This window comes from Mercurialis annua, linkage group LG2 (genome assembly GCF_937616625.2).
Source record: "Mercurialis annua linkage group LG2, ddMerAnnu1.2, whole genome shotgun sequence".
Taxonomy (NCBI): domain Eukaryota; kingdom Viridiplantae; phylum Streptophyta; class Magnoliopsida; order Malpighiales; family Euphorbiaceae; genus Mercurialis; species Mercurialis annua.
The window spans coordinates 14704879-14717568 of NC_065571.1; the positions used below are offsets into that span (position 1 = coordinate 14704879).

Sequence of the window (12690 nt, forward strand, 5' to 3'; positions counted from 1 at the left end):
GGAAAAAGTAGATTATTTACTTTCTTTATAAACTTATACACAAAACTACTACAATTTTTGTAAAAATCACATTCATACATTTAAAATTTAAGACAAATTATTTTTTTTAAAAAAATATTTCCCAAAAGTATTGCATTAAAGAACACTAGAAAAATAATGCCAAAATCTAGTGATCAGTCGCCAGAATTCTATTGGAATATTTCCGGCCAAAGCTAGTCAACTTATGCTATATGGAGTGTGGACTAGATGATTTTTGTTAGCTCTTATGAATGGTTTTTAGAAGTATTTTTTAGGTATATTTTCAATATTAATTTATTATTGTTGTTTATTAACGACTGAGATATTTTAAGTGTTGTTTTTGTATTTTATAATATTTTGTATAATTTTGAAAAAAAATGTTAAATTTTTTATCGTGTAAAATATTATTATAATTTTTATTTTTATTTATTAAAAATTATATTTTTTACTAATAACTAATAAAATTAATGACTTCATCAAAAAAACATTAATGATGTTTTTTAAAATCAATCGCTCTTCTATCCTTTTTAATTATCAAAAATAACTAAAAAGAATACATTTAATAATTATTTTAATGCTAAATTTTGTAAAAAGGGCAAACCTTTTATAAAAGTTTCATAAAAATCTTAACCTTTCAATTTTGTCGATTTTGGTCAAAAATATATTATTTGGTTTCAATTGTGACCAACTCTCAATTTATTTTCAATTTTGCCTATGTGGCGTTTACGTGACATGCACATATATTGAAAGGTCAGGATTTTTGTGAAACTAAATACTTTATTTTTGGCAAAATCGACAAAATTGAAAGGTTACTTTTGTAAAATTAAATAATCAGTTTTTGGCCAAAATTGAAAAAATTGAAAGGTCGAAATTTTTGTGAAATTTTTATAAAAAAATTAGTATTTTTACGACATTTGGCCAAATTTTAATACTAAGAAAGTTATAGTTGAAAGGTGAAAGATTAGATGTGCACGTGACGACAACCAGAATCCCGACATGTTCCTCGTCAACACGGAATTACTGCCCCCACATTAAATGCAGCTCTCATTCTCTTTCTATTTTTAATTGACCCAAAACAACCAAAAAGGCGCGCTTTCGCCGTCGGTGCCGCCTCTAATATTTATCACTTGAGCAACCTACACGTAACGCCCACCTTATTACCCTGGACCCCACCTATCCACCCATGCCTTTCTTCTTAACCGTCGGATTATTATGATGCTGGAGATCTGCTCCGTTAAAAGGACAGGCAAGTACGCGTATCACGAGGAGATTTTGCAACAGTTTTTTTATGGGACCACTATTTCTCCCCCCATGCTTCTCATCATCAGCCCGCCCTCCTCCTCCCACCTTTCTCATACTTTTTTTTAATTTGTTTTAATTAATTAATTAATCCAATTTATCAGTTTAAGATTCATAACCGAAAATGTTCAAACAATATTAAAGCTCTTAACTACTGTTTTTATTCTAAATTAATACTAGATGTTTAAATTAATATGAATAATAAAATTTATTTAGCTCATATAAAATAAATTAATTTATAAATTAATTTTTTTATTTCTAATAATTTCTGTGTATTTCGTTTCAATTAAAATTAAAGCACATTTGAAGACCTCAATGCAGCAAAAATCACCAACTTTTCACATGTTTATATTTATCATAAATTTTTAATTTTGACAAAAATGTACACAAATTTTTCAATTTTTTTAAAACACTGGCACCGTTTTAGATGTAAAACAATAGTAATATTTTTCAAAAAAAACAAACAAACGTGGTTTTAATTGTAAAAATTAAAAAATTAATGTATTTTTTACAAAAATTAAAATTTTATATTAAATATGCAAAATACGCGAAAGTTTGTGATTTTTATTATGTATTTAAGCTTAATTTAAATAATATACTCCTACCCAAAAATAACAACAATTTGCTATTTGAACAACAATTTGCTAGATCGGCATAATTTTTTCTACGAACGGTCTTTTTTCTAAATATCAAAAATAAAAATTATAAATAATTTATTTTGATAAAAAAATAATTTTAATATAATATAATAGTAAATTATAAATTTAAAAGTTAAAATTTGATTTAGTAGTTTCAAGTCTTAACCTGTGAATAAGTTAAAGTCCATTAAATTCTGTAAATTATGTAGATATTAGATCAATTAAATTTTAAAATAATCTATATTTATTTTTGTTTTCTTCTAATAAAACTGTAGAAATCTAAAAAAATGTTTGGGTTTTGTACTGATTAGATCTGAATTATTTCAATATAGTATAATATCCATGGAGAAAATAAAGAAAAACCAAAGCCGTGTGGGGTTCCATACGTGGACGTCACGTGGGGGCGTTATAATTCAAACAATTCAACCACAACGCCGGCTACATGTCTGTCCGACACGTGTACACTTCCACCACATAGATACAAACAAACACAGTTCATTCTTCAAGATGCGCAGCCAAAATTACACACAACCACTAAATGACAAATTCTATTTTCTGTTTGGATGCTGAGAAACTGATGGAATTCAATCTGCCATACACTAGAGAATTTCAGAACAAAATTAGCTTCGTTTTTTCACTAATTGAAAGTAAAATTAGAAAACAACAGTTTATGTTGCCAAAAAAACAAGTATCACTTCTCTTCTTTATATACAAAACAAAGCAGATACGTAGTTATGTCAGATTTTCCTCAGGAAATGCACAAAACGACAGGCAGTTAAGCCAAAAACGACGGACACGGGACTTCCTTCCAAAATTAAAAAAGATAAAAACTCCGATCAGGCGACTTCCGCCGGAGGCGGCAGGTTTAGATCAAGATCAAGTGAGATTTCTTTCTTACAACTGCCACGCTCATGATCGTTCTCATAATCAACGACTGAGGATGAATCTGAATCACTCTGGACCCCACCACCATTCCCCATCGTAGCCGTTCGATCAAAAATCTGCTTTTTAAGACTACTTTTACTCTCTACCTGAGCGAAGGCGTCAAAGAAAATGACCGGTTTGGTAACCGCCGCGAGTGAAAACCACGCGCCTCCAGGAAAGTGAACGCCGTTGTGAAAATGCTGCTGTTGGTGGTGGTAATTATTGTTCTGCTGGCTATGAATGTTGAGACTCAGATCAAGAAGAGGCGGACGGAGAGGTGGAGGTGAAGCTGCGTACGGCAGTAAAGACGGCGGCGGAGACGATGACTCAACAGTACTGCTCTGGCTGGGGCTACGTAAAGAAGCCGAGGTGACAGCTACTCCAGCGGCGGCGCTGAGTTCGGAAAGGGAAGGGAAATTAGTTTTAGCTTTAATACCACGAAACTCACGAGCGGCGGCGTCATAAGCACGCGCCGCCTCTTCCGCAGTATCAAAAGTCCCAAGCCAAACACGCGTCTTCTTCCCCGGGTCCCGGATCTCCGCGGCGTAACGGCCCCACGGCCGTTTCCTAACGCCTCTATAACGGATCTCTTTACTATTACTATTAAGATCGTGAACGGAGTTACTACTACTACTATTATTATTATTATTAGATCTCTCCCGAGGAGCCATTTTATCTGAAACTTTCTGTTTGGATAGAGAGAAAATGAAAAGGAAAATAAAAAGTTGGGTTATGTTGAGGCAAGAAAATGGAGAGATATATATATAGTGAGAGAGAGGGAAGGCAAAGGTATGCTGCTTTTGTGGGGGTTGCTTGTGTGTTGGGCTGTGTTGGGCATACAGTCAAAGAAGGGACACGTGGCGTATTTTGCACGTTCAACTGTGGGTAAGTTTGCGATCTAATGAAGTGGTGACACGTTGCATATTTAGTGTGTGTAACCTTTGACAATAAAGCAGGATGAGTTTAACTTCAACCACTGATAACAACACTAATTAAGTTGATTATTATGGTAATGACCGATTCTATTGTCTGCCAATTTGGGTACTTTTTGAAACCTTTTATTTTTTGTTTGGCTGAATATATAGTTTGACCCCTGAACTTGTACCCTTTTACCCATCTAACCCCTAAACTTAACGTTCACCTATTGAACCCCTGAACTTGTTAAATAACCCGATTTGACCCCCGAACTTGATAAATACGTAAACATTGAACCCCTCCGTACACAATTTCTTCTAGAATGTTTCAAGTGACAGGTGGACACGAAGGGTTCAATATTTACAAATTTATCAAGTTCAGGGGTCAAATCGGATTATTTAACAAGTTCAGAGGTTCGATAGGTGAGACGTTAAGTTTAGAGGTTAGATGGGTAAAAGGGTACAAGTTCAGGGGTCAAACTATGTATTAAGCCTTTTTTGTTTCTCTTCTGGAATCATATTCATTATGTTACATTTCTTTTATCTAGATATAATAAATAAAACAAAAATAATTAAAAAAAATAAATTATGTTAATGTTTGATTAATAAAAGAACAGTATTTTTAACTTTTACATATAAAAATATATTCTTTTTTTCTATTTAAAATACCATAACCAACAACAAACGTTAAAAATTTTCTACCGGGCTGAAGAGCAAGAATAAATATAATATTTTTTATATATCACCAAAAATAATTAAATTTAAAATACATAATTATTTTAATAGAACACTGCAATTGATATCTTCCAAACTTTCGTAAAAAAAGAAAAGAAAAGAGAATTTTAATAAGAAAACGATTAATAGTCATTAAAAGGGATAAGATAAAAACTTTTAATACTTAATCAAATTACAATCAAAGTAAGTGTAGACACCTCTTTTTCGGACAGGTAGGAAAGTGATAAGATATTTAAACGTTTGATGATGATTTCCAAAAACATCTGTCCAAGTGACGAGTTAGTGATCTGCTTGTTAGAATTCAAGCGAACTAGATCAATGCGCAACGATAAGTTTGAATGACTGAAGCATAATTGCCGTAAAAAAACATGCTATTTTTATACACATGAATTTCTATATGTTTATATATGTGTTTTGTGTGTTTTTTGCACGCATTTGGCTGAAAACCAAACCAATATATGTCTCGATGGTCCTTATTTCCTCAGCACTTATAGATATTTGATCCACAACTTACATCTCGTTTTTGTGTTTTTGGGCTCATTGTTGGCAAATAATCGCAAGTGTACGATATCGCGTAAGTAATATAACTTGGAAGACCAAGTATCGATCCCACAGATACAATGGACTTAATCACTAATTTCAAATATTCTTTAATCGGCTAGCTAGAAAAATCAATAGAATTTTGTAATTTAATTAAAGTAATATAAACTGAAAACAAATAATAAAATAGGGTTTAAAACAATAAGATTAAAAAGTTCAAGGATTGATAATCCCAAATAAATAAGTAAAATTTTGAAATAGGATTTTTTAGTGATTTTATTGCGAATCGAGCTATTCTAAAGCACCGAACCCCGCCCTCTCAAGCCTCAAAGATCCGAATAAAATCACAACTTAATTAACTAACCAATTATTAACTCGCTCTCACGATATTAAAGCTGAATTAAATAATCAAATTATAATTATGAAGCAAACTCAATGACTACCTAAATTCCAACCCGCTCACACGGCGTTTTTCTCTAAGTTCTTAATTATCTATGTCTATTTAATTAACAATCTCTCAATTAGTTAACTAAACACAAACTCATGAACTAAGTAGCCAATTTAATCCAAGCAATAAGATTAATAATTAAGACACGAATTAACACTAATATATCCAATCCAAGTAATTACCAATTTATAAGTTCATATCAACCCTCGAACAAGGGTTTTAGTTACTCATATTAAAACTGAAACAAAACAAGAAGGATGATGAAGAAGAAAGCATAATTAAACAATAAATACCGGAGTTGTCAATTTCGGAAAGAATTGTCTTGATTAAGCTTGAAATTTTCAACAATCGTCTTGCAGAAACTAATTATAAACTACTTATAAACTGCTGGAAAAAAACTAAACTAAAAGTTATTTAATAAAAACTAAACTATAACTAATGTAATCTAATGTCTAATCTATTCATTGATTTTCTAACTAATGGTATTACAATGCATTTATATAGTGGAGGTAGTCCATGAATAATAAAATAACTCTAAATACAAGTCGGAATTGGATTAGGAGTTGCGTTGAAGTTGAAATAGGAGAAGAATCCAATTCGAACACTGATTCAGCCCTTTTTCGCATGTCTCGTTCGAGACAATGCATGGTACGTTCAAAATAAGTCAAGTCCCGTTCGAAATAATGGTGTCTCGTTCGAAATATAGGCAAAATTGCCTTGGTACGTTCGTACCTCAAATTCTCGTTCGAGACACAATTTCAGCTGCAGAACTACTAACTTCAAAACTTCATAACTCAATGTAGAAAACTCCAAATGAGTCGGTTCTTGAACCGTTGGAAAGCTTAAGACGTCTACTTTATTTCTTATGAAGAATATAAAGTCATTTGAAGTTTTTAACTGCTCCAAAATTATCAATGAATGCATCGGGGTCAGATTTTCATGTGTGCAAATGTGATTTCTTCATTCCTAAACTTCACGACTTCGATCTAATCCACGATTTACACTCTTTATTGCTCAAAACGCTCCATAATCACTAAATAATCCTTGAAACACTAACACACATTATAAAGCATAAAAACACTAAATAATGTATGAATAATACGATAAAAGCGATTAAGTACGCTTAGAAACGACTCGGAATATAGGAGTAATTTTACTCCTATCACTCATCTTTGCTCAGAATTGCTCCCTAGTTGAATTGCTACCCATGTAATTAGTTATAGGATTTATTTTTATAATTTTTCGAACCAATCTTCATTAGAATCCTTATGTCATGTCAATAATAGTGGCACATGCTATGTCATTATGGGATTTGAAGCCCAACCGTCGGGCCACCAACTTCCAACAGCAATTTATGCTTCATCATCCAGACCCAGAATCGATCCAGTTTAACCCAGTGAACTTATGTTGACGAGGGGAACGAATTCCTTGTATTGACTAGATCCTTAATCTGATTATATTGACATATAAATGGTAGACAACTGTCAAAAACTCTAAAAATAGGTTCAAAAGTATCGCTTAACCTTGTATGTATATCAACTGCCATTTAGATATGTAAACAATGTTTACTGCTTTGAATGTATGTCCAGATCCATCAATAACACGATTGATCAAATAATTATATTAATTTAGTTCTAAACTAATCAAATCACATAGAAATCTTAAGACTGCCATGAAAACTGTAATTAGTGGTTGTATAGGTATACAAGATGATAACTGTAATTAGTGGTTTTAGTCTTAATGCATATAATTAGAATACAATCCACCTTTGACTATTGCATGTTAGAAACCCCAGTGTAAGATGATTGTTTAAAAGTATTTGCTACTTGTCCACTATTCTAGTGCAGATCGAGTCATAAATGTAATGCATGTTTATATTTTTGCACTTATATTTCAGATAATTATTCTTCAGTCATTTACATTCCAGCATTCTATTTTTGGACTTCCTGCTTTGATGAGATGCTTATTCTAAATGGGATATGCTTAATAATTCGATAAAATCAATAAGTCAAGTACAAGAGTTGGTTGTGTCCACGAACCCGAATCTTTTGGTCTGATTCACAACGTCTCATCCATAGGCGCATGAGATTGTTTAGTCGGTAGAAAATTATTTCCTAGCTAAGAAAAGTTTGTGGACCTCCTTGAGATTCGTATGTTTGGCTTATCAAAAAACTATTAAAACGCAAGGAAAAACACTCTGATCTTAATGAAATAGAAATATAAAAGTGAGTTAGACATCCTAAAACATGAGTTTCCAAGCGGATTTTGAAGCTAATATGGCAAAAACACTAAGAACACAAAATATGGATGTGTTGTATAAAATATGTTAAAACAGCCTTAAACATGTTTTCAATCAATTTTCATGGAAATCATATCAAAAACACTAAGTTATGGCAGTTTATGAAAATATATGGCAGTTGTACTGAAAATAAATCTAAGCTTGCACCCTAGATTTATGAGATCTAACAGATCTAAAATATACATGGAAAAAGTGATAAAGAGATTAATATTCGATTTTGAAAAGTACCGTTCTGAATCTCTGGCTCGTTTTTTTGGTGATCTGGATGTAGAATTCGGTTTTGGATTAATGCACAACACTGCGTTCTTGAGTGTTTAAAGCGTTTCAGCTTGTTTGAAAGACTGGTGTTTGTGCGTGTATGCGAGGGGGCGTTCGGCCAAACTAGGGTTTCTCCTAGGGTTTATGTGCTTGATTTTTGTGTTTCTGGTCCAACCTATATCTAGGGTATCTAGAGGTTCTATATGGGGGGTGAAACTAGGGTTAGGCTTCCTAGAGTCTAAGTTAGATTAGAATTCTATTAGCTGGAGTTTTGTGAAGGAACTTGCAAACAGTTTAACTTTCAAAAATCATGTGATCCAGCCCTACCATACTGAGTTGAAAACATGGCCACATGTTCTATAGTTAAATTACCCTTCTTTTCTCTAAAAAAACAGACTAAACTCGGGAACTTTGTATCCCCTAGGAAAAGGGTAAAGTTTGTCAATCTAGTCTAGATATGGTTTCATATAAGACGTTATTGGCGTTGATCTCAGGTATACTCCCAGTTTCTCAATCTCGTCTAGTAGCCTTGACCGATCATAACCCCCACTATCTTCTTTGGTCGACATTCATTCCATTCCAGTAAAAGGGTCTTGCAAAAGAGCTTGAAAATTGATTATGGGATCAGCCACAACTTCTTTACCCGGTCTATGTGTCCCGTGCTCCCCTGCGACACTTGACTCTGCATCATTTTTGTTCAAAAGCCTGACTGTACTGTACAGCATACCAGATCGGTTGATCGGCTGTGCCTGATCGGCAAGTCCTCCCCGCGAGCCGATCCGTTCTGGTGTGCATCTGAGATCAACTCTCCGATTTGCTGTCTCGGTAATGCACTCTCTCGTCATGATTTTTGACATGATGGGACACGTAGTCGTCATTACTTTTATGTCCGACATGTTCTACCCTCTACACAACAGAAAGGTCATTCATTAAGTTCTTTTATGACAACTGCTACCTGACTCATGACTTCATCGAACATCGTTCAACTTTCCAGAACAATCATATTCCTTATGGTGGACATTTTGGTGGAAATTCGCGAGTGTGATCATTCAAATCTTCATCATAGACTTGATTAAGATCTTTTAGCCCAAGATCGACCGCCTTCCTCCTACGAGGGGTATGATTTTCCCATTTTATGGTAGGGAGTTTTTGTCATTCTTAGTCATGTTTGCTTCCAAATTAAAATCAAAATCCGCTAATGTCTCGCCTCCTTCCTATAAGCCTATTCGACCGGTCGAATGCGTATATCTCCCAGCTCCTTTAGTAGTATCAATTTTTGTGCTAACCATAAACACATCCCCAGTAGATGTTTACGGAAGTAATTCAATCGCTCGAATCGAATTTTTGAATTTATATTGGGCTCTATTCAGTTTTGATGTTTTAATCGATCTAGTCAATGAGACTTATCATAAATACAAAAAGTATTGTATTAATTTGGAGAATAAGAAGTCCAAGCAAGATCAATAGAAAATTAACCTATCAATCTAGAGACTATGAAATCCACGAAGGTTAATGTCCAACTATTTCGAAATTAAGTTTCAATACGAAGACTAGGATGAAAAAGTCTGAACTTTAATTTTAGTTGATAAAAATGTATGTGTTTCATTAATAAAAGTATTCAACTATTTATAGGAAAACCCCTATTATAGAAAAACCTATTCTAATAAAACACAAACTCAGCAATCCTATTTCAATGAGATATAATTTTTTATTTAGATAATTAATAAAAATAACTATATAAATCCTACTCTAATTTAACTATTGGGTCCAAACCCATGTCAGCCCATTGCAGTCCATGGCTTTAGTTATTGATATTTGGATCGGTGTAAACAATTATCAAACTGATCCAAATTTAATTTATCAATTCAGTTTAATTTTTTTTAATTTCAGTCGGTTTTATACACTCATAAATTTGACAGCTAATCTTGTAAGCGAAAAACAAATTACTCTACACATATTTTTGAATATACATATAAGTAAATACTATAAATTTTGAGATGTTGAATATTGAATAGTTTACACAAAAATATTCATGGATTGTCGATTTGTTTAAAGAATTTTTAATTTTTAATTTGAATTTTAGTTAATTTTAAAATTTTATATAATTGTTGGTGTTTTTATTTTTTGTGTTGTTTTTGTCTGATAACTTAACAAGCCAATTAAAATATCAATTAAATAAAATCTAAAAACAATTAAAATAATAATTAAAACTTAAGGACGATTTCGAGAAAGATATGATAGTGCACAAAATAATTAAGATATCTTCTTCAAAACTAGTACTAAATAGATTTTATTTTTTTCAAAGATAACATTACACTAAATTAGGTGTAATTGTTAGTGTTAATTTTTAAAAAATTTATAAAATCTACTGGCTGATAAAGGAGTGCATCGAACCCATGTTTTTTGCAAATGCAAATGTGAGTGTGACCATCCGGGCCAACACTCAATTGCAGTACTAAATAGATTTTATAAATATTGAACAATTTCATTAAAAGTTATATTTTATTAATGACCAAAGATGATATTTTAAACTACAAATTAATATATTTTTATAAAATGTTGTAAATTTAATTATGAATTCAATCAACTTATTTGAAAATAAAATATAGTAATTCAGTTTAATAGAACAAATGATATTAGTTAATAGATCTTAATTTTAAAAGTGTAAGATAAAGTTAAAACGAAAATAAAAATTGGAATAGTTAATGAAAGTTACTTTTGCTTTTACATTTTGACTAATAGTCCAAACCAATAAGCAATTTCTATAGCTTTACATTGGATTAGGACAGGACCACATTGGTGAGGCGTAGCCGACACAGACGGCGAGAAGGCGGAGGATCGGACAATTGTTAGAAAAAGAAGCCCAAAGATGGCGTCATCCAAAGTTTCACCGTTGTGTTAACCAACGAATGAGACAACTAAACAGACGGCGGCACAACCACAATATGCGGCATTGTTTGTCCGTCTAACCTGCCGTCAAAAACAGCATGTACTGCCGCCTAGCTTTTTATTTTTGGCTTAATTCCTTAAAAAAACCCCATCTTGTACTTTTTCTTCGTTTATACCCTGACCTTGTAAAAACACCATTTGTACCCAATTTTGGGTTTTTATGTTTCATCTCTACCCAAAAGCATTAAATTGTACTTTTTTTCATTTGGAAAAGAGTCTAAAACATACTTTTTTCTATTTTAAAATATACAAATAAATCCTTAAACTTAAAAAATAATCAAATACATCCAAATAATTAATTAATTTTTTTAATTTGATAAAATAATAAAAAATTAAAAAAAATTATTATTATTTTTAATTTTTTTGTCGGAAATATTTTTAAAAAATTAAACAAAATTCGAAATATTTTTTAAAAAAATTAAAAAAAATTATTATTATTTTTAATTTTTTGAAAAAGATGGTATTTTTGTACTATTAATAACATTAATATCTAATTCGTATATAAGTTAAAAATGAAGGATTGTTTTAAACTTTTTTTCAAATGAAAAGAGTACAATTTAATGCTTTTGGGTTGAGATGAAACATAAAAACTCAAAATTGGGTACAAATGATGTTTTTACAAGGTCAGGGTATAAACGAAAATAAAATGCAAGGTGGGTTTTTTTTAAGGAATTAAGCCTTTATTTTTTATTTTTTACTAGTGATTTTCACGAGAAGCTCCGCATGTCGAAACCAATGTTGTTAAATCCGACCTGATCATTGAACCGGTAACGACAAAAGATGAATGGTTAAAGATTCAGCGATGAACGGAATTGAAACAAAAATTAGAAATAATAATATATTTAATAACTATATATATATAATTCTATAAATAATAAATATATAATAATATTACTGAAGAGTATAATTATATACTACATAAATCATAATAAATTATTAAGATAATAAATTAAAGAAAACAAATATATTTCATTAAAAGAATTTAGTCCAACATTTCAAACAATCTCTATAAAATAGTGTAAATCTCTATCTAATTGAGTAATTTAATTAGAAAATGGAATATATATTTAATATATGTTATTTGATAATTAAATTTGAAATAAATAAATATTTTTGTTTATAATGAAAAAAAAATTAGGCGAAATTAAATTACAAACAAACCAGTAATACCCATTAAATTCGAATTGGGTCGAACAATTTTGGTTGGGTTGACCGAGTTTGAGCCAAGTTATTGAAAAAAGGGTTGTATGGTTATTCCGGCCCGACGAAAGCACCGATTTCTAGATTTTTCGCTTGAATCGGGCCGGGTCGATTTTGACAATCATGTCGAACTTAATTTTTATATATAAAATATAGGTTTAATTGCACCAAAAATTACCAACTTTCGCGTATTTTTAATTTTTGACATAAATTTTTTTTCTTGACATATTTAACATTAACTTTAATATTTTAGCATATTTGTTCATAGTTGCGTTTCCATTAAAAATTTATGTCATTTTGGATGCAATTCCAAAAACACGCCAAAACTAGCTTTAACCCGTGCGTTGCACGATATTTATCTAATTTTATTTTTTATTAACTTATAAAAAAATTATTTGGTAGAACTTTGTATTTTTTATTTGAAAGTATTTTATACTTTTTTAATTTCAATAGGTAATGTGGCACTTA

At 31.3% G+C, this 12690-nt stretch overlaps 1 protein-coding gene across 1 annotated transcript; it reads right to left on the reverse strand.

Moving 5' to 3' along the window:
• Window positions 1–2476: 2476 nt before the first annotated feature.
• On the reverse strand, window positions 2477–3700 carry LOC126670775 (ethylene-responsive transcription factor 4). The gene has a single exon (XM_050364596.2). The coding sequence runs from the start codon at window positions 3548–3550 to the stop codon at window positions 2792–2794; it is 759 nt and encodes a 252-aa protein (XP_050220553.1). The 5' UTR covers window positions 3551–3700; the 3' UTR covers window positions 2477–2791.
• Between the last annotated feature and the right edge of the window lie 8990 nt (window positions 3701–12690).